The sequence below is a fragment of the Acanthopagrus latus genome, chromosome 16 (genome assembly GCF_904848185.1).
Source record: "Acanthopagrus latus isolate v.2019 chromosome 16, fAcaLat1.1, whole genome shotgun sequence".
Lineage (NCBI taxonomy): Eukaryota > Metazoa > Chordata > Actinopteri > Spariformes > Sparidae > Acanthopagrus > Acanthopagrus latus.
The window spans coordinates 12,701,407-12,724,414 of record NC_051054.1 but is presented as its reverse complement, the minus strand read 5'-3'; the positions used below and the strand labels follow the sequence as shown (position 1 = coordinate 12,724,414).

Here is a 23,008-nt window from a genome sequence, read left to right as displayed (position 1 = left end):
AGACTCATTTGGCCTGGAAAGACGGACCAGACAGGGCTGTCCACTAAGTCTGTTACTGTTTGCAATTTTTATTGAAGCACTGAGTCAGGGGATTACTCAAGATGATAATATTACAGGCATTACCAAGAACACAAAATTCCTTATTTGAGGATGACGTTTTAAATCTACTTGTCTCACCCAGAGGATTCAGTCTTGAAATTGTTAGAATAGAATAGAATAGAATATACTTTATTGTCCCCTAGGGGAAAATTGTCATGGACTCAAAGTGCGTATTGCATAGTAGTAACTGACCTTAACAGAGGACAAATATACATCAAATACATATAACAGTTCAAGGCCTACACATACACACACTACATACACACTCATGACACATCCAATAAGAGATTAAAGCAAATAAAAAACCCAAAAAACTAAATAAACAAAACAAACAGAACACTAAAATATTGCACACTTCTCAGGCCTCAGCGTACAGGTTTATTTAAAGTTTTGATGGAGGTCGGTATGAAAGAGTATTTAAAACAGTTCAGTTTGCGTTTGGGGATTCTGTACCTGCTGCCAGAAGGCAAGAGCTCGTATTCCATTTGAAGGATGTGGGACGGGTCCGACACTACCCTCCGTGCCTGCCTGAGTACAGACTGCTCATAGATGGACTGAAGGGAGAGCTTGTCAGTCCTCCCCATCACTTTCATAGCAGTCTGTACCAGGCACTGCAAATTAGATTTGGATTGTGTGGAGAGATTGCCGAACCACACCATTACCCCATACCTAATAACACTCTTCATCACTGCCTGAAAAAATAAAAACATGATGTTCTGGCTGACACCAAACACCCTCAGTCTGTATAGAAAATACAGACTTTGCTGTAAATGGGAACATACATAGTCTACATGAACACTCCGGCTGAAGAGGTTATCCAGGTGGATACCCAGATACCTGCAAGATGTGACTTGTTGTCATTTCTGGACACCTTTACCTCTGTGTCAGGATACAACTGAACATTTCAAAAGTCTGCACGTTTGTATCAAGTTTCGCGCATGCGCGATTCATTTGCAGTTGGGACGTGGAGGGGTGAACATCTGCTCTGACTGCAGCTGGGAGGGACAGCTGCGCACGAGCACTGGGCCGCCTGTTAGTGTTTTGAGACAGGGGGAGGGGCCCATGGCAGCACCTTAACCCTAACCTTTACCCTCTTTGAGAAGAGTAAAAACTGTACGTGCTTTAACATCAGAGTCGGCAAAAGTCTCCAGTAACACCAGAAAAAGTCACTAGATTTGTCGTTAGTATAAAAAAAGTTGCTAAGTTGGCAACACTGATTGCAATTAGTACTTTCCATTATTTTCATACATATTATAAATGATTTCACCATGGCATGTCATGGCTACATTCAATACTTTGTCTGTATGCATGCACTCTTTTTATTTCATAATGTATTATTTACTTATATAATTTAAAAACTTTGGGTCTCCTTAGCATAAATGAACTACCTATGTTCATAATTAAAAACTTAAACCATGACCAGAAGCTTGAAAAAACATAGATTTACATGTATAAAGTTGATGACAAGTACAAAAATCTACCTTTAAGCACTTGATTTATTATATGTTTTGAATCTACGAAGACATTTATCTATGGGACACTTAAAGGGGGCGGGACAAAGCGAGCTTGTTGACATGTGACGTTGCGTGAGACGTAGGCACGGCAGTAACGGGCGCATATTTTCAAAATGGAAGAAATTGCAAAGTTTTGGAGGGGAACACGAGAACAACATTTATCTGCCTTCTGAGGACTCCTGTGGGGACTGTTGCTGCACTCACCCGATCGAGGAACATTATTACGAACCTTCATGCATCTGCAAGGCGATTTTCAGACGGCGCGATGAGTGTTTCGATCGGCGACAAAATCGAGGTGAGTGCTTTTGTTCGGCTAACGCCCACAAGCTAACTTCAAATCAACTCAGGCTGGGAGCGATAGATAAACACAAGGTTGGACTGAACTAAGCCGCGAGTTGAACGGTGTTTATCGCTGCAAAACACTGGTGAAAATAGTAATAAAGCATTCAGTTTAATATATTTACTTGAAATGTATGTTTAACTATCCGCTAATATAGTGCCACGCTAACGCCATTTAATTAGCCAATAACATTAGCGTTGGCTAATTTTGGTTAAATTTCAACTGGTTTGCCGTTTCAGCGGTTGGCGTTTTTGACTTAAACTTTCTTTCTTGCTTCTGATTCTTTTTCTTCTTCTTTTTCTTCTGCTTCTTACGCGTCTGCCGCTTGTCTTTATTCTACTGCTGCCTGTTTTTCTTCTGCTGCATCTTTTTCTTCTTCTGCTTAATATTATTATTATTATCATTATATTTTTGTATTATTGATATTGCTGTTGTTGTTGTTGTTGTTGTCAGTGCTGTCAGCATTAAGATGCAGCCTTGGTACCTGCTCGTGTAACCTTACCGAGACTCTCCCGGGACACACACTGTTGTTTCTCCTCCTGATGGCGTCTGTTTGCTTGCCCAACATGCTGCTTGGAAACAGCCACAAGTGGTCCTCGTTAGCGGGAAGAGAGCCGGGATAATTAAAGGTTTTGGTTGGCCATATGACAGTGTCAGGTGTTGGTGGCTTGTTTGACAGTTAACGTTTGTTGTGGGAGGATTTCTCCCCTGTGTGAAGTCGTTAGATCCTGGGTCGTCTGTCTTAGTGTACATCCAGCATGTCGCAGGCGGGAGGGACGATGTTTGATCGAGTTATTCACTATATCATCCAAAATCTCTCTGTTGACACCCAAGCAAACAGATTCGAGGAGAATTGTTTGTCTTATGCGCAGGAGCACAGGATCGAGGTATTGTGCGTTTAAAGATCTTCTCTCCTTGGGGATCAAAACTGAATGTTACTGTTTTGAAATATGAAATCAATAATTGTTTGTAATACTCTATGCTTGTTTTTTCTTTTTTTCTCATGTAGGATTTTAAGGTCCTCACCCTCCTCGGGAAAGGCTCCTTTGCATGCGTTTACCGGGCAAAATCGGTGAAGACTGGTCTGGAGGTTGCCATCAAAACAGTAAGAGTCCCTCACCAACCGTTTAAGTCTTGTGATTATCTGTAATTATAGCTCGCTTTACCTGTAATCTAGACACTTAACCAACACAAGCTGTTGCCAGCAACTGTTGGATTATAAGACCTTACTTGCCTCCCAGGGGCCTCTTGTGGTCCCTGAACTCCCCACAAATGAGGTCCCAGTAGTTTGTTGTCTCTGTTGGCGACAGATTGACCATTATCTCACTAGACCCAACCACTGCGCAGTAGCACTGAACCACATTACATGTTGATGCTAAGAGTGGCAGAAGGTGTATAATTATCTCTGTTGTTCCCATGTGCAGATCGACAAAAAAGCGATGCACAAAGCTGGTATGGTCCAGCGTGTGACGAATGAGGTGGAGATCCAGTGTCGACTGAAACATCCTTCAATACTCGAGGTACGTTAAGTTGGGCACAGCAAATACACTACATAAAGTCAGCTATGGCACTCATATTTGTTCTCCTTTTTGATCTTTTATGTCGCATTAATGGTTATTCTTTCATGAGTAAAATCTACTGTAATGTTGAATCAGACTTTAAAATTGACCTCTTACGCAGTTAAATAATCAATTCCTAACTGTCACAGCTGCTTCCAAAAGTCAGCTTTGGTTGTGTTTGGGTCTGGGTATACCAGCATTGTGTTATTATCGTTGTCATGGTAATTACTTTGCTCAGTTTTATTGTCATTCTTCCACTATTGTCCGCTTCACTTCGTTTTAGGGTTGGTCATCACTATGCCTTTTGAAGATCAAACAAGAGAGTGGGCTCTCACTGATATACAGTTTCTCGACCAAGCAATACTATAATTTCGACTCAAATCCACTCCTCTGTTTTTAAGATTTCGTTGCTATCGTATCGTTATTCCATCTCTTGGGCTGCAGCAATGAATCAGTTATTTGATTATAACTAAACTGAATTTCTTTGGGTTGTAGACAAAACACAACATTTGGGATGTCATCTTAGGCTTTTGTGTCGCCATTTTACACCATTTTCTGACATGTTATAGACCAAACAACAAATCGATTAAACAAGAAAATGATCAACATATCAATTGACAGTGGAAATTATCGTAAGTTGCAGTCATAGTCTTCTCACTTAGATGTGATAATGAATGCCATTATGTATCGTGTCTTTATTCAAGCTGTACAACTACTTTGAGGACAGCAACTATGTGTACTTGGTGTTGGAGATGTGCCATAACGGAGAGATGAGTCGGTACCTTAAAGAGCGGAAGATGCAATTCTCTGAGGATGAAGGTAAGACAGAACTATTTTATTGTAAAATATAAATGTTGCTGCAGTAAATGTTTCAATGAGGTTCAATTTTGTGAGCTGCCTTTAAAAAAAAAAAAAATACAAATAAATTGTTTTTGTTTTACAGCGAGACATTTCATGCACCAAATAGTGAAAGGAATGCTGTATTTACACACACATGGCATCTTGCATCGAGATCTGACCTTGTCAAACCTTCTGCTGACCAGTAACATGAACATTAAGATAGCAGACTTTGGCCTGGCCACCCAGCTCAAACTCCCCAATGAAAAGCACTTCACCATGTGCGGGACACCCAACTACATCTCCCCAGAGGTGGCCACTCGCAGCGCTCATGGTCTCGAATCAGATGTCTGGTCGCTGGGTTGCATGTTCTATGCCTTCCTGATGGGCCGCCCTCCATTTGACACAGACACAGTCAAGCACACCCTGTCCAAAGTGGTTCTCGGGGAATATGAGATGCCTGGTCATGTTTCTCTAGAAGCTCAGGACCTGATCCATCAGCTGCTGCAGAGGGACCCCAACCAGCGGCCCAGCCTCTCTGCCGTGCTGGACCACCCGTTCATGACCCAGAACCTGCTGGTCAGGACCAAGGAGCTGGGGCAAGGGGATGAAGGGTCCATAGACAGCGGCATTGCCACCATCTCCACAGCTTGCACCTCCTCCACTTCAGCCAGCAGCAGCAGCCGCCTCCAGAGGAGAACCAGGCACATGATTGGCTCCGCCCTGCCTAATCGAATGGCGCCCATTCCAAATCTTCCACACCAGCCCAGCAACGGCTGTTTTGAAGATGACGACCAGTGGCAGCAGCGTCTGGTGGATAGATTTCACAGAGAAGGCAGGAACAGGGGGCTTCATGGTGGAGAGAACGGGATGCCTCATTCCCGCTACCTGAGGAGGGCTCACTCTTCGGACCGCTCCAGCTCTTCCTCAGGCCAGGTGTTGAGTCATGCTGAGCTGGGGAGATGCCACTCAGAGGAGTCTCTCACTGGGTTTGGAAGACCAGTTTTCCCCATGTCCTCCACTCAGCACCCATTTCCAGAGCGGGGAAGGCTCCCGTCTCCCCCTGTCAGACAGTCAGCAAAGTAAGAACTTTCTTGATTTACAATGTTCCATTCAAGTAAAAAATAAAAAGAATCTAACTAACAGATTCACTCTCTTTTTCAGTTCTGGTTATTCATTGTCCGAACAGACTGCACATCCACCAAGCTTGCAATTTCAAGACCTAGAGGGAGTTACAAATTGGCTCAATAATGATGGTAAAAAATGTGTTTATTATTCCTTGAGGATCTCTGCATATGTGATAGATTTCAGCACTTTTAAATCTGTTTTTATCACACTGCTAATGTTCTCATTCATGGCAAATTTTAGATAGTTCAGTTAGATTACTTTGTCATTAGAGGATTTATCCCAGATATTGAGGCTAGTGTGGGCTCTAGGCACTCTTGTGTGACTGAATATAAATTAAGCAGTTTAAAATGTGATCTTTAAACTCTTCTAAACACAATTAAACCGCCCTGCTTAAGCAAATCTTTCTAAATATTTTCTTTTCTTCCTCAGCCTCTGGGCACAGGCCTGCAGATGGCAGCGCTCACAGCAGCAGCGGCAGCTTCCACAGCAGCAGAGGACCTTTAGGTATTCACAATTCGTGGACCGACAAGCCAATGGGCCGGGGTGTGAACCAGCACCACAACCATCCCTCCAACTCTGACTCGTACAGGGAAAATATACCCGCCGCAGAGTTCCAACCGCCTCAGGGCAGAGAGTTGAAGCTCCCTGCAGCCAAACCCAGCGTGGATAAAGAGAAGAAAACGCTCAGAGACATCATCCCGCCGCTGTGCGCGTACAGACTGAAGCCTATTAGACAGAAGACCAAAAATGCAGTTGTAAGATATTGTTCATATTTTTTGATGATTTGCTGATTTTCACCCTGTGTGTTGTTTACTTTATTTTTCTTGTTTTTCCTCCAGGTGAGCATCCTGGACACAGGTGAAGTGTGTATGGAGTTGTTAAAGTCTCAAAACGGTCAAGAGAGGGTCAAAGAAGTCCTTCGGATTTCCTGTGATGGTTCAATGGTGAGCTCATTCTCAAGTGTCTCTCTTACTTCTGCATGTGACCAGTAGGGGGTAGCATAACAACATAGTAGGACACCAAGTTGCTGCCAAAAAATCCTATGATGGTTGTTATTATCATTTGTTGTAGGTGACAATATACCAGCCTAATGGTGGAAAGGGATTTCCTGTCCTGGACTGTCCTCCTGCTCCTCCAGAAGATATTCTGATTTGTAGCTACGAGGATCTTCCAGGTATTCTAATGGATACATCACAGCAAGTAATATCAGCTCATAAAAGATGAGTAACTGGGTGTTGACTTACTTGTTCTTCATTATAGAAAAATACTGGAAGAAGTATCAATACGCCTCCAAGTTTGTGCAGCTTGTGAAATCCAAAACTCCTAAAGTGACCCTTTACACCAAATATGCGAAGGTGATGCTGATGGAGAACTCTCCGACGGCAGACCTGGAGGTTTGCTTTTATGATGGTGAGTTAAATGTGCATGTCGAAACATGTGATCCCACTGAGGGAAAAGAGTCAAATAAATTGCCTCATAAACACTGATGTTTTATAGGTGCAAAGACCCACAAGACATCAGAGCTGGTGAGGGTGGTGGAGAAGAGTGGGAAGTCGTACACAGTGAAGGGAGAGGTGGGGCTGAGTGGCCTGAGCCCAGAGAGCCGGCTGTACGTGGAGCTTTCAGACGAGGGACACAGCATGTGTCTGTCCCTGGAGGCAGCCATCACAGCAGAAGAGCAGCGCAGCACCAAGAACGTCCCTTTCTTCCCCATTACAATTGGCAGGTGAGTTGAAAGTGCTGGCCTTCGTATATTATTGGTTTCATTGTTGTCCTCGCCTCATGCAGTTAATACCGGTTTTATGTATGCCACCCATCCTAGGAGACCTGTCATCCCAGACTCCCTGAGCTCGTCGCCTCTGCCCTCCCACCCGGCGCCTCCTGATGCAGGATCACCTCCTCAACCTCCTCAAATCACTCCTTCAGTGAGTGTAACACAGCCATCTACGTCATGATTTCATAAATGAATAAATGCTTAGACCACACCTCTGGAGTGTGTGCAAGTTAAAACTTTTTTCATAATTCTTTTCAGATGATCTCCTATGACGGGTCGGATTTCACCACAGCCAGCCTGAATAAGAAAAGCTCCCCAGTGCGGCAGGATCTGGTACAAAACACAGGAAAGGTGGTGAAGTCGATATTTGTGCCCAATGTTGGATGGGCATCCCAGGTAACTGATGAGTAAATCCACCTAATATTTCGCGATCCGCACAAGAATTGTTTTTGTGATGAGAAGATTGAATGTGTTTATGTGTCTGTAGCTGACAAGTGGAGAGGTGTGGGTGCAGTTCAATGACGGGTCTCAGCTGGTGGTCCAGGCCGGAGTTTCCTGCATCACCTACACGTCTCCTGAGGGGAGGATCACCAGGTACGAACAATGTCAAAAATTGCCCAAAGTGATGTCTTCAAACTGCTTCTTTTGTCCAACCAGCATTGGAAAAGATACTTCATTTACTATCACAAATAACAAAAAAAGCATTAAGTCCTTTCTTTAAAGCGGGTGAGACCAGTAGAGGTGTGATATTTTTCCAATTTTTTTAGATTATCAAAATAGTTTATGACTAGTTTTTTTTTTCTTTCAGTCAGCTAACTTTTGCATCTCTTTTACCTCACAGGTATAAGGAGAATGAGAAGTTGCCAGAGCATGTCAAGGAGAAGCTGCACTGTCTGTCCACCATCCTGGGACTGTTGGCCAACCCAACGGCACATCACCTACAACCCCATTGACACTCTTGTTTAACAAAACATCCCGGCAGCTCAGAGGGCCTGGCAGGAAACAGAGTAGCATTAGTAACTCATCATACCGTCGTTTGTCTGGTGTTCTTGTAAATATATGTGTGGTTTGTTTTTTACATGTACAGAAGACTAAGATTATGAAAAGATATATTTTTATTAAGTAACCATTTTGTATAGAGTCTCAGTTGGCTTTTGGTAAAAATGTTTTGTGATCCTTTTTTACTGTCTCCAAGTCTATGAAATGCGTGATTCAGAAATGCAATAAACATCTGGAGGCTGGGTGAAGAAATGCTGCACGGCTGTTCTGCAGTCTTCTCTTTGCACTTGATATATATTCATGAAGGATTTTTTGTAGAAAGAAATTAAAGTATTTGGAGCTATCAAACAGTTTCAGTAATACAGAACTTATAAAAACATCAAGCTACTCAGTCAGAATATGACAAAGTAAATGGATTGAGCAGAATTAAGAGACATATAATTAGAGAGCATGTGGGTGAGTGTAAATGGAGATAATCCACAAGAAACACTGAATGAGGCAGCATATAACTACAAATAATCAGAAAAGCTGAGTCAAACACAGCCAGAGAAGGTTTGACATGTTTATTTCACCCTGTTGTTTTGGCCATTTAATTAAAAAAAAGGTCACAAAATTGTGGATTCCTCTCAATTACAGAACTGATACAAAACAACATACTGTACGGATGTAAGCCTAGGCATATATACATACACGTACTGTACAGGACACCCAAGACGTAAACATTCAGGATTCAGGAGCATGATGACACTTGTCTGGGTTGCAGAAATGACCAAGGATAGGGTTAACCATTTATTTCCCATTTAGAAGCACAGTAAGGAACACAACATAGGACACACAATATAGTTGTGTACACAGATATCAGCCCAAACAGGGACACGCCCGCTTTCTTAGATGAGGAATCAAAGGGGACGAAAGGATGTTTAAGAATCCTCTGTACCTGCTGCAATGCCTTTGTATTTTCTGATTTATTGTTGGTTCATGACACTAGTTGTAGGAGATCAAAACAGGATAGCAACCGTCTATGACACGTGTTCTTTTGACCCAGAGAGATGCTGGTGAGATGGCTGACAGTATTATTTACGATCACAGGGTGAGCGAAGGGACAGTCCATTTCCCTCGGATACTGATGGAGGAAATAAAACAGCAAGGAGGAGCCTCTCTGGGACAAGAGAAGACGAAGCAGCAGCAGCAGGCTGGGAGGGATGTGATAACCTGTACGCACTGTGGGTTGGCATTCCTTCCCACTAGATGCTAGAGGGAGACAACAGCGTCAACCACAAGCTCATTTTGTCCCCTTCAATGCCACCTGTACAACCAAGACCCAGCCTTCTTTTTTTTCATAACTACACCTTTAGTAAATATCCACTGTTTGTTCAAAAACATCCCGTGCTCTCATTTCATTAATATAAAACATTTTTCCCCCATAAAATCTCAATAAAATAAAGTTGCTCTTAGTAGATATCAGGACAAAGGTATTAACAAAATTGGAGTAAAAAAATCTCACAGTGAACACTGGGAACAAGAGCTGGACCGTCTCTCCCACTTCTCCTCCAAATGATTCTTTTTAAACATGTGACACACATACAGCAGCTGGAACAGAAGACAGGTCGGAGAGTTTCAGCTTGAAGCGAATGAATGGACCGGACTGAAGGTTTTATTTCACTGAATTTGAAAAAAAAAATTTTGCTGTTACATTAAAATTAAATCAAATGAGAGGTAATAAAGTTTCATAATTAACTAGAACCATCGTCATTTAATGGTATCAAAATAATTAGTACCAAATTGGAGGGTATTTAAACTCATAATTTATCTTCATTTTAGTTGAGTAATTGAATTTCATGAAAAACTACACAGCAGCCCCGAGTCTGTTTGCTCACATTAAAAATGCAAGCACTGAAGACGCACGAAGAGTCTTGTTTAAGGAGATTGCAAGCTCATGAAGTGATGAGAGACAATCTCACACGATCCCACTGGAATTCTGGGGGGGGAGAAAATCATGGAATTCTCTGGAAACATCCACAAACAAACAAAAAAAAAGAAGGAATGTGATCCTCGTCTTCCTGCGCCGGAGCGGCTTGAACTGGGACTCAAGCGATGACGTTTGTTTGAACACCTAACATCCGGCATCTGACATACAGTAAAACAAACACCTATAAACATTGTTGCAACAACAATTGTTAAAAAAAAAAAAAAGAAAAGAAAAAAAACTTGGTCTCATGTTCATGGAGATTTACGTTCTTCTTTTTAGCCTTTAAAGATGTTTTTTTTCTGCCGGCGTCCTTCCTACTCTTGATGTAAAATTGATGGCACTCGGAAAAGTAAACAGCTTACTTGCTTGTTCAAACTAAAACGATCTTTGTCTTTCATGTTCACGCTCATTATGTCCTGCCGTCGGTTGGCCACAGTCACATAGCAGCCCGGGATCTGTGGAGTAGTGTTGTAATGTCCAGCCACCTTTTTCTCCCCCTCACTGTGTGCAGAGGAGTCAGTGGTAATGACCAGAATACAAACGCACGTCACTGGCACAATATAAGCATACCTGTGCGTGTGTGTGTGTGAGTGTGTGTGAGAGAGAGAGACATCGGATCATACATTGCACATCTTAGTGGCTCGTCTTTCTCCAGTCCTGATTCGGCCATTTCCCATTACACTTTCATTACAGAGAACTCACACAAGAGAGAAAAATAAAATCAGCTATTAGGCAAAAGTTCCCATAAGTTCACATTACAGTACTGTTAAGTCTCATTAGACGAAACGAAAAATACAAAAAGGCAGAGAGAAAAAAGCTTACACCCAATCATCATCATTTTCAATAACTATATAGGAAAAGGTTTGTTTTTTGATTAGATATATTATCGTCATTAACATCATAATTATTATGATCATTATTCATATTATTGTCACCATTGTCATCCGTTTTTGTTTTTTTTTGTTCAGGGATCAAACGGAGTGGGAGCAGGGCATCAGTCACTGAGAGGAAGCCTTGGTAGCTATCGTGGAGACACAGTGCTGCTGGAAGTTGGGGGACATGGCCGTGTTGCAGCCCAGTCTCTGACGCGGGCCCTTCAGCCCTCCGTCACCCTCTACGATCCAGGGGCTGCCGCTGGCCTCTTTCCCCAGCATGCTGCAGCAGCCCGGGGCCGGCGGGGCGGCGTTAGGTACCGTGGTGCTCACTGGCAAACTTTTAGGCTGCTCGCTGGCGGGGGTGAAGTCTGGGCTCTGGCTCTGGAGCACGCTGGTGATGTGGTTCAGGAGGTCGTTGAAAAACTCCGGGACACCCTCATAACCTGTAAACATGTGGACAGTTAGGTCAGTTCAGCTACTTCAGGTTTTTAAACATATTCCAAATATTTATGAGGGCTACCTATAGAAATATTTAAATCATATTCCTGTTTACATGCTATGTTCCCATCTTTTGTGTGTAGTATATCTGTATAGTAGAGTTTAATCACATGCCCGACAATATGACTTCTCTCACATTTTATTGATTCAGAGATCTGGAACTATGCAATAAATTCACAAAATCTTCATATCTCGTTTGGCTGTTGGAGCGGGATAAGCGAAGCACGTTTGTTGTAATCTTATTGCAAATTTGGCAAAATCGAGCTTTAGTCCTTCAGTTCCCAACCTGTGTTCAGAACCATATAAAGAGTCACAGGATAAATCTGAGGGGTCATGAGACGATGTCATGGGAGATGACAGAGCTAATCATTGGTATTAAGATAAGATGGAACTTTATCTTTCTAGAAATTGTTGTGTAGCAGTTGCTGTACAAAAGTAGAAATGTTTATCCTGTGAGTGCATTTCAGGTTAACACAGCGACAGAGGCCTGGTGCATGTTTTGCCCTCAGGACACAAAGATATCAGTGAGTCTCTCACCTGAGACAAGTGAGAAAGGGTGACACTTGAGAACTGGGTCAGCACAGAAAGAGGCTTGTGAAGCTCATTATCTGCTGTAAAATAAACAAGTCTGAATAAAACAGATCCCACCCCTGCGGATGGGAGGCTGCACCTACCAGGGAATGCATTGATGTCAATGACGGCATGTTGGCCTGTTTGGTTGTTGATGATCACGTCGATACCAAACAGGGACACGCCGAGCGCCTGCCGCAGTGACCTGGACAACTCTCTGATGACATCATCATTGGGTGGCTGAGACACTCCTTCTACGTTCTCTCTCTGAGATTAATGGAAAATATTAAAGCACATCAGCGACAAAAGCTTGTTTATGTCACGAGGGATGGCAGTCAGTGACAATTTGGACATACCGTAGTCAAGTCTGAGGATGACTCTGGTTTGGAAACGTTGTGGCTGTTGAAGAAAATTGCTTTCCTGTCTGAAAAGCAGAAAACAGAGGAAAAAGGTTTAAAAAGATTATAAAGCACTATAACAACACGTCATGCTTTCCCAGTGTTGCCATCTGTAAACATTTCTCTCCTTGGGCACTAGGTGGCAGCAAAGCTCAACTGGTTCTGTCTTTGCTGCTGGCAAAGCAACTGGAACCTAAAACTGAACCACCTTAGCCTTACCTTTTTGAACGTTAAACCCTCTGAGGCATAACCATGTCAAATGATTGAGTGCAAAACATCATGTAAGCTGAGATTTTCTTTGAAGCCATGATAAATGTGACAGGAAGAACCACAAAATTTATTGTCCCCTTTTATTTGTTATCATTGAAGTGATTAACATTTGAGAGTGTTAGAAGGAAGGGAGATGGTTGGGGAGAGGAGAGGAAAAACTAAATTCCATCACTGTCCAAATAAATATGCCCCCGGGCTTATAGAGGGTCGTGGAAATAAAATATTGCACAGATGAGAATGTGCATTCCCAGACTGGATGCAAGATCAGTTAAACATCACAGAAGCATGAGAAGAAACAAGGAAGATATCTCTCACACCTTGCTCTTAGCGTCATGACAAAGAGGGAGATTGGGCATTCGGAAGATCAAATCAAGGAGTTAATGTAACACAAGTGAGTGAGATGTAAGCACAACAAAAGATCACAAAGCATAGGATGTGAACATTGTGGAATGCGTAAAATAAGCAAAGACCCAAGGAAACACACACGACTGCCTCTTAACCAAAGAGGGTTCTTAAGGGAGGAAGAAGACGGACGGAGCCTACATTTAGGATGCAAACAGTGAAGCCAGATGTCACTAGATGTCACTGATGACCAACCTGTAAACAGCAAGCAAGGTGAATAAGAAGAGCAATGCTAATCGGCTTTGAACACAGGCTCTTTCCACACATTAACCTCTACCTCTCTATATCTGCACATTTCACCCTTTTTCATTCATTAGGGGTGGATGTCACAAACATTAGCTGATCAACCCAAAGCATCAGTATTCAAGGATCTGGGGATACGACCATCTTTCTCAAGGACGTTGCAATTTGTTGCTTTAATTCCCATGGACTTAAAAGTAAATCTATGAAATTACTAACTATTAATTAAAAACAATATTCAACCAGCCTATTCCCTCTACTTTCTAGATATCTAAAACACGGTGTACAGCACCAGGCCGCACAGATGTAACACTGTGGTATGTTGCTTTTGTGTTTGACAGTGGCCGTGCTTTCCTGCTGCACCACTCAGCATTCCAGGCTGAAAGCAACTGTTCTCTCTGTTACACAAAGCAGACTAACAGTACTGATGGTGAAGCCTGGTTTGCATGAGGGCCTCCAGCGTATCGCATGCAAATACTGGTGTCTCTTATGTCTGGGGACAACCCTGTATTCAAGGCTGCATTATGGATAAGGCTTCTGACATGTTTATGGAGAAAAAACACTGCTCTTCTTGTTTGTTTTCAACAGCATGTACCAACAGGGCAGGACTCAATTGCACCCTGCTGTATCTCTCGAAAGAGAGAAAAGGACCAATCGCAAGGACTATAAAGCCATTTTATGAGGTCTTTTATTGGCTAATTTGGAGAAGCTGTGCAACTTGTACTGTCTGGCCAGTGTGGCTTGTAGCAGTCGTTGGGCTTCCTCATTCATCTCTCTCTCTCTCTCTCTCTCTCTCCCTCCCTCCTCACCTGCAGGTCCAGCAGGGAAGTTCTTCAGTGAGGGTCTCTCCACCACAGTGTAGGAATCTCCCACCACAAACACCTTGTAGAGCACTGCGTTGTGGTTGATGAAGCTCTGGATGACACAGGGAGGCTTCACGTCATTCAGGTCCTCTTCACTGAAGATAATGGCCATCTGATGACAGAACACAGTAAAATGACACACCTATTCCAGTGTTGTTAAAGTAACACAGTGAATGTGGTGGTATGAGGACTATTTATTTAGCCTGACAGGTGTATTGATTTCAGTGCTTATCTGATTTCATTGTTTGGACTTAAAGGACAATCCTGTGACTGGACAAGTGTTAACATTTACACAAAGCAAACTGTGGAGGGTGTGATTGACCTCTGGCCCCGTGGCCTCTTACCTCGTGGGAGTTGGTTCCATGAGCCACCCGTGTTTTGCAAACTGAGGGAGTGACAGAGGTTGGGAAAAACAGAGAAGTTAGCAAGGTAACCTAACTTGTTACAAAACTTGAAAGCAGTAGTGACAATGGCAGAGTTCTTTTCTTACACTCTAATTCTACTACCTGTCTCACTGTAAAGAGTACAATGAATGGTTAAAAGAACATTTTAATCTTTGACATAGAGAGGATGACTGATAAAAAACAAACAAACAAAAAACTTACTGAAGGGGAATGTGAGTCCTTGCCTCTTGATCTGCTCCAGCACATCTGGGCTACAATCTGTGTTGAGGACCATGAATGGAGGAGAGCAAATCCGCTCATCTAATGAAAAGAGAAGGAGAAGAAGATGGTGGGAATTGGTAGAGTTAAGACTTGGAGAGGAAATACTCTTAAAAAGGTCACGAAAAGTGGAAGTCGAACTGAAAATAACATTGGAGAATAAATTTTTGATAGTTTCACTAGTGTGTACTAGTAGGGAATATAAGAATTATACTTGGGCTGCAATTTTTTGACAAATTTTAATATCAATCAAATTGAATGACTGATGTAAAATGTCCATGCTTTACCTGACATTGATATATGTGTCTATTAATGGAGGGCAGCACATCTTACTGTAGCCTGAGCATAAAAATGCTTGAGAGCTGTCGTGGCAAGGGGAGCAGATGAGTCTGTCACATGTGCAGCCACACCTTATTTAACTTAATTTGGTCATGTATTTATATATTTATATTTCATCCTTGTGATGGGTTTAGACAACAAACACAGCAGAGGCCATCTGAGGCCCAGGGGAACAAATGACTCCTGTCCAAATAAATAAAGCAGAGAGCTGCCAGGCCCTTCTGCTCCTCCCCAACAACACACACACCCACACAAAAGCACACACAGGAAAATACTGAAATACAGGAAGACACAATCTCATGAGGAACTATAGACAAGTCATACCAGCTGAGGACCTTACACAGTCATCACATACATCACCTGACTGACAGGCATGATGTATTGCTCATTTGTCAGCAGAAGACAAAAAAACACCCACATGTAATTACACAACATAAGCTTGATCATACCTGAGGGCACGTCAAACATTCAGCCGTTCATCAGATAATCATTTAGTCTGGGAAAAATGCTCATCAGATACTGCAAAGCCCAAAGTGATGTTTTAAAATAGCTTTTTTGTCCAACAAATTCTCTCCGTCTATACAAGCCTGTGGATGATTTGTTGAAGTGGTTTAATGTGGATTTCTTTGTGGGACTTGGGTCGTATTTTCCGCTACAGTCAAAAGGATGTGACTTTATGCATGTTCTCAAGTGCCTCATCTCAGAGCCTCTTCTCTGCTCAGCTAACAGAAAGCAACAGTAGCTAATGTTAATTTAGAAATGAAGTCTGCCAACACAAACTAAGGACCGGCTTACAGCACAACACACAAGTTCAACAGAACCCCTTTAACTGATAATCAAAACAGTTGGAACTTTATTTTCTTTCCATCAGCTAATCTATTTCTCACCCGTATCCACCAAGTTTTCACATCACATCGTGTTTGTTTACATCATATTTTTGACATCACATCCTGTAGCAGTCAGTTCCGATAAGACTGAAAATAACAAACATCCTGCAGCTCTAACATACTTCACCATATCAGGTCGCCTCTATATTAATGTTCTGCCTTCAGTAATTTCCCCTCTACAGTAGGTACGTGGGGGTGATAAGGCAGCTGGTTGGAGATATCACCACAGGAAATCAGTGAGGGGGCCAAACCAAGAGCTGGCAAATTGCTAATGACAAAAACACAATAGGAATACGCCGGTCTTTGTGTGCTTGCGGGCCTCAGCGGCAGGGCTCTCTGCTCCCGCTACTGCTGAGGTCAGGAGAATCTCATTTGCCTACATTTACTCCAGTGCTGAGTGCTGAACTATGAGTGTACACTGGGCCCCACAGACATTTACAGCCCCCACAGCAGCCAGATAGGGCAGATACCCAGCATAGGTTTTTGGAAAACCCCTCAGTGAAAGCGGGTGCACGAGGAAAAAAAGGCTTATAAAAGCCCAAAAGTTATCACTGAAACTTCTTAAGTGACATTAAGCTGCGGAACAGGTTCCAGGAAAATCAGCCACAGCTGCTGCTGTGGGAGGTGATAAAGCAGCAGTCTCCAGAGTTACTGTAATCGTGCTGCAAGATGGTGAAACGACTAGGGAGACATATCATTCCTCTCGGTAAAATAATACTGTAGTGGTGCTGAAGGATGTAGTTCACTGATCAACAGAAAATCAATTGGCAACTATTTTGATTCCATTTTCTAATGCTGTTTTTTCTAAACTCTGTTTTGGCTATACTACTGTTTCACTATAACATACTGGAATATCTTCACCTCACATTTTGTTTGAAAGTTTGTTAATTAAGAGGACACACATCTTTTGACTTAACATCATTTCTGGTGGAAACAGACTGTTTGACAACTAGATCTGGATTGTGGTCACAGGGATGGGAGTGCAAATTTGAGAAGTTGGTCCACATGACATGCACCTTCCTCTGGTAGTGTGTTTTACTTTGTTCCAAAGAGTTTAAGATAATCTGGCTGAGCAGCCTGATCGCCTGACTTTATTTCAACTTTGTTGACCACAGCTGCGGAAATAAGTCCTAAGACATACGAACCTGGGCTAATCCTTCAAGTATCCGCCTTGTTTATGTGCCCTCGAGATAAGACATTGCTCTGCTGTGGCTGAACATGTGCTTTGACCAGTATGTACAAAACTAATTTCCTAATTGGAACACTTTATTTTTACTTCAAAAAGGAACAGATCTGTGTCTTAAAAGAAGGTGAAAAACGATTTAGCTTGGTTTAAGTGCTTCTATTTCCTGCCTTCACATGCCAGACAAACACAGAATACTCCTTTTCTTCCTCACAGGGAGATACTTGTTCTTGTTCTGTGCTCTGTAACCTTTCTCTGCACAGCTGGAATTATTCCAGTGTTGGCTCTGCATCCAGTCACATTTGGGAGCGGGAAGCCTGGAGGGTTACCCATCAGTCATCTCTTCACTGGCTACAGCCAGGCTCGTCATACTGATGTTATTTTACCGGGACAGAAATAGCAACATAATGTCCTTCAGAAAAAAAAGGCTGGTAGGGAAAATATCCCCATTACATCACTGTATTCCCAAAGACCGATGGCGTTAAATTTTGTCAAACAAAACACCATCAAAAGACCTAAACCTTGTCAAATGGAAAACATTTTGAGCTCCAAGTTAAGGATTTATAATAAAGAGACGGGGGAATGGTGGATAGGAGAGTGTGGCCAAGTTTGTAATAGCGTGCATGCTTGGCTCTGGTTGACACTTTAAGGTTGAGAGGATGGAGGGGAGGGTGGGGAAGAGGATCAATCTGTGGCTCTGTCTAAACACTGCATGCTCGCAGCAGACCCAGCGGAGCCGAGGACGACGTTTACGGGACTCTGCGATGAGATGCTTTTTTAAATGTCATTATCCAGTTACACTGCTCTATTTGTTTCTTCTTTTATGTCATCTGGACGTCGACTGCACCTCATCTTCTGTCACATCATTTTCATGTGTGCAAATAATATACTTATAGGCAGTGACTGACGTGCATGAAGATTAACAGAGAAATTCCTCAACAGGCCTGTTCTAACACCTAAGATTCAGAGCACATCTCCCCTCTGGGTTGGGGCATCAACAGACAGCCAAGTTACATTAAGCTTTATTAAGTGTGTTGCTGTTTAGGTGGAACTCTCCTGTTGCTATTTAGAGCTTGTTTCCTAGAAACCCTTGCATCCTCTCGTGCTGTCGTCCCCTCCCCCGAGGCAAAGCAGCAGCATTTTCAATATTTTAAATTGAACTCCAAACATGGCTATGCCCTGAGAGAGTAATGTCATTCTCCGTATCGCGCTCTAAGAGGCTTATGCTCCAATTACAATTATGAGTCATTTATTTTGAAAAGAAAAATCTGATTGTTTTCCTCACAAAAGACAAATCCGTTACTGAGGAGATATTCATTTATTTAATGGTTGTGACAATGTTTTATTGTATCCGTCAGGCAGGAAATCCTACACTCAAGTTAGAACAGTCCTGTCTACCAAGTTGGCTCACTGGACTTGGACGAGCTTTTAAGTGTCTCAGTGTTTGTCTCTCATGCTGCATATATGCTAAAAAATTGATCACTTGCATAAACGAGACACTTGTACTGTTGGTCCTTGCAGAGGTGTGGATTAATGCTATAATGCAGGGATCTCAAAACAGTCTGCTTTATACGCAAAGAAACGGAGAAAGGTTTCAGTTTGATCCCGAGGAATCCGCTTCTATTCAGGAGAATTCCTTTATTGTGAGATGGAGAGGGGTAAGCTTTAAAACATTCACGGAGGCTTTCGTTTTATAGAGGAGTTGACTTGACGACGGTTTCTGTCTACAAAAACAGTCCAAGATATCAAAAGTCCAGCATACATAGGAACCCGTGGATTCCACTAAGTAACATAAACAGTTACCTTGCTCTGGAATCATAAACCAAGACGGAAAGTTCCAATATGCACAGCTAAGAATCAGTGAGACTGATACATTAGCGCTCGAGTGGCCTGGCTATTTTCTATCAAAGATAACATTAAGACGGGCTAATTCATGCACTTAAGTATATATTAATCTAAACAATTTGGAGCAGAACGGATAAATTTACTGTGACTTGGGCCATTAAACATCAGGCGACCACTCAAGTGATAAAAAAAGGTTTTCCAGAGAAAGCACAAGCGTTACCTCAAGTGCTTCCTCCAATTGAGAACTATTCTGAGTCATGCAGACTGAAGCACAGCAGCCTCTCTATGGCCTTTTAGTACTGGGTTGCCTTGGCAGCTGCTCCAGGACTCCATGGTCTGCGCTGATAAGGAGTAGGAAGTGGCCATGCCTAAGAAAGCAAGGTATACTTTCCACACTCTCACACCATCCTCCATTTGACACCAACCTTAACCCAGTTAATTCATCCACATGTTGTTTTCTCTACAATCACAGTGGTGTGGTGTGGGATTATAATGGCTTACAATTCACGCTCATGTCTAAACCGACAACCGACCAACCAACAATTGTCAGGGAGGTTTGGTATGCAGGCCAAAGTGTGAGAGCACCACTTGCATTAATTGAAGCAGAGTGGTGAAAATATAAATTCAGCCAGTGAGCCATCTTCCTCTTCAAACTGAGTACACACAGTATGTGAATGATGCAGCTTATACTCTTTGTTACGTAACAGCCATCATGTCGGTTTGTATAAAAAGACGTCTTCTCGCGGTTCTATTTTAAGGAGCTCATGACACTGCTGCCGACATGCTGAAATGCCTCTGATCCTCTGCTCCGACACCACACTACAGCCCCTCATGGAGTCATGGACTGTGGTAAAGTAATACTTAAAAGGTTTATGTCCCCTGCCATGTATGGGGGTAAAGGAAATGTGGATGAGTCACAGGTGTGTTTACAGTGCGCGTGGGTAGGGAATGTGCTCCTGTCGTCATCGAATTTCTCTGCCTCCAGTCAGAAGACTTTGCTTGCTGCTGATTCGTTTATGGGTTCGGCGACAGAGCAAGGTGTTTCTGCGACCGACCCAAAGGCAAGCTCTGGTCTTTGAGTGAGAAACACACAGAGCCAAGTTCAAACTGGGTTCAGGCAGGAGGAAACGAAGAGGTGCTTTTGTCGCATGGAAGGGAGGAGAGGAATTATGATATCAGCATAGTGCTCTTCCGGCAAGAATTAAACATCTGCTCGGAAGCATCGTGTAACATAATTCAAGCGAGGGGCGACAGCGCTGTCATGTGTTATCTATGTGTCCCCTCTGGAAGTGAAGAGGAAAGACAGACAAGCTGCAGTTATCATAACTTTATCCTTTTAATAATATTACACACGCAATGTAAGCAGTGTTCACTGACTCAACAGTTCCTTTATTATTTTAGACAACTTCTGCTTTTATAGACTATTGAGTAAACATTACAAAGCTGCTAATATGCTGGCTTTGTTTGAACTCATGATTACACACAACTCTATAACGACTCTATACAGAGTAAATGCCTAGTCACTGCAAAATACATTCAGTTGACAGTTGGTGGTGAACTAGCTAAAACTAATGGAGTCTATTTTTGTTTGTTGCCGAAACTGTTCTACCGACTGACTCAAGTGACTTAATATGAATGGATGGGGCAAAAAAATGAGAAACACTTCTCAGTATAATGCACGATATTTCAAGAGCACTAGAACTGTAGCTGCCAAATTGGCCATAAAGTTGAATCAACACATCTATACAACAGTTTCAGCCAAAACTAAACATTATAAACTTCATGACAGTAGGATTTATTGTAGGACTAATGTATTCGACTGCATTAGTTTTAGATTTGTGTACCTAATAAACTTACAACTGAGTGTTTAATTTGCACATCTTCTGTAATAAGATGTACTGAAAGCTTGGTGACATAGTGAAGACATTAAAACTGTTATTTTCAATCGAATGCATTTGCAGCCACTGGATGTTGCGACATAGCTTCCTCCATTTGGACTTTGCTCCCTCACTAGTCACCACACGTCACTGATCAACAGTTTGAAACTGTATTTAAAGTACTGCAAGTTCTTCCCCTACACAATTTACTTATTGCAACTTTACAATAATTGCAAAATCGAAGCTTCTCTCTTGTATGACATAGATACTTTTTCTGAGATAGCTCTAAGCCAGTCAGTGGGAAATTTCTGTGCATAAGTGCAAATGTAAGTAACATGAAACATCCTACCTTGCATACAACTCTCTATCCTGTGGATGAGCTGGTAGGACTTGCAGCGGTCCAGCAGAGTCCGGATGGCTGGAAGAGGATCCAGGACGATGGTCTCAGGGTGGGCGTCAATGTAGTCCTGAAACACAGAGACACAAACATTTTTGATAAAATAAATGAATAATTAAAATCACTTCCTATGTGAACATCTATTCATATATACATCATATACTGGGTTATGAACTACCAAGTCAGATACACACAGAAACACGGAGCACTCTGGGAGGCAATTTGATCATAAAAATAATTTTCACATTCATCTGTGATGGAAATTAATGGGAAAATGTGTGTGTTATTAGAGCATAAAAAGTGAGCAAAATGGGGTTGTATACCACATGCTACCTTCTGCCATGACACACACAAATACATCCATACAGATTAGAAATGTAATAAAAAACAACAACAAAACACTGAGGTGAAGGGTCAGCATACCTCACATAGTATATGTGTGAGCTGGAGCGCATGAGATGCATGTCAGCAGGGTCTATGTAGGTTACATCACTACATCTCTGCATGGCCGGCTGTTAGGTCAGCGTGAGGTTTTGCTATTTTACATAACTGCATTCCCCTTCTCTCCTCTGCTCTTGTCGGCTCTCCTCTGCCTCTGTCCCCATACCACCTCCTCTACACTTTGCAGCTCTCTGTGCTCTCCACACTCCCATCTTTGCTCTGTGGATTTCTCTGCCAGCCCTTCCTTCCGAGCAATTCTTACTGACTCACAAACGCTGTCAGGTGGATCTGGCTGGCCTGTACATTACACAAACAGCCTGTCTGCTCCTATCTCGGCCCTTTTAAAACACCACGGCTCCACTGTCATACACATTTGCATGAAATTAAACACACACAGCAGTGCTGGACATCTCTCACACACGCACGCACACACACACGCACTCAAATGCCTTTGCCTGGACATGGAGGACCCATCTGTAGGATTTGCCAGGATCTAACAGGCAATGGTGATCAAAGCCAGTTGAGTAGTTATGTAAGTCTAACATGCTGCTGCCAAAAAATAAATCCAATCTTAATCTTCCAGGAGTTTAGAGGAATACTCTGCTGATAAGAACTGTCACTTGCTGATGTCTGCGTCTTAGAGGAAGAAATGTATTTAAACACAGACAAGAGAGGGAGATGAGAGGGAGATGAGCACTGGCCAGCAGGTGTTAAAGGAGGAAAAGAGCCAGACATATGTCAGTGTGTGTGTAAGAGCGTAAGTGTTAGGGCTGTGATTTTTCTGCGTTTCTGGGTAGATCTGTTTCCATAGGGGGGGAAAAACAGTTCAAAGCCTCAGAAAATATGGTCAGCAGAGGATCTAATGATCTGCAATGCCACAGCCATCCAACCCTGAAGAGGAAAATAATTTAGGGTTTTACCAAATGGGTGTGATATGATACATTATCTTGGGTAACCTAGGTTGTGGATCACAGAGCAAGCCTCCCAGACTAGAAACTTAATTTAGGTTAATTTCAGTTAACAACACCTATATGGCAGCAAC

The 23,008-nt window shown here is 42.5% G+C and overlaps 2 protein-coding genes across 4 annotated transcripts in view; one reads left to right on the top strand and one right to left on the bottom strand.

Annotated features, from left to right (window-relative positions):
• The first annotated feature begins 1,676 nt into the window (after nt 1-1,676).
• Nucleotides 1,677-8,507, top strand: plk4 (polo-like kinase 4 (Drosophila)). 2 transcript variants are annotated; one of them, XM_037071302.1, is made up of 15 exons: nt 1,677-1,908; nt 2,963-3,058; nt 3,378-3,473; nt 4,217-4,331; nt 4,456-5,431; nt 5,514-5,605; nt 5,907-6,232; nt 6,317-6,421; nt 6,549-6,651; nt 6,738-6,887; nt 6,975-7,203; nt 7,300-7,402; nt 7,510-7,647; nt 7,739-7,845; nt 8,093-8,507. In XM_037071302.1, exons 1-15 carry the CDS (start codon nt 1,879-1,881, stop codon nt 8,202-8,204), a joined length of 2,778 nt encoding a protein of 925 aa, XP_036927197.1. In that variant the 5' UTR covers nt 1,677-1,878; the 3' UTR covers nt 8,205-8,507. The 2 variants fall into 2 exon arrangements, with proteins under 2 accessions (XP_036927197.1, XP_036927196.1); XM_037071301.1 differs by lacking the exon at nt 1,677-1,908 and adding an exon at nt 2,680-2,840.
• A 291-nt stretch (nt 8,508-8,798) lies between these two features.
• itpk1b (inositol-tetrakisphosphate 1-kinase b) overlaps nt 8,799-23,008 on the bottom strand; it is a 29,774-nt gene continuing 15,564 nt past the window's right edge. Inside the window, exons 5-12 of one of the 2 annotated variants that reach the window (XM_037071307.1) lie at nt 21,478-21,595; nt 14,941-15,039; nt 14,680-14,720; nt 14,282-14,447; nt 13,374-13,427; nt 12,519-12,586; nt 12,267-12,429; nt 8,799-11,537 (exon numbers count right to left, since the gene is read on the bottom strand). In XM_037071307.1, coding sequence (XP_036927202.1) covers nt 11,218-11,537; nt 12,267-12,429; nt 12,519-12,586; nt 13,374-13,427; nt 14,282-14,447; nt 14,680-14,720; nt 14,941-15,039; nt 21,478-21,595 — 1,029 coding nt within the window. In that variant the 3' untranslated portion in view covers nt 8,799-11,217. The remainder of the gene's footprint in view (nt 11,538-12,266; nt 12,430-12,518; nt 12,587-13,373; nt 13,428-14,281; nt 14,448-14,679; nt 14,721-14,940; nt 15,040-21,477; nt 21,596-23,008) is intronic. The other variant, XM_037071308.1, reaches the window with a different exon arrangement.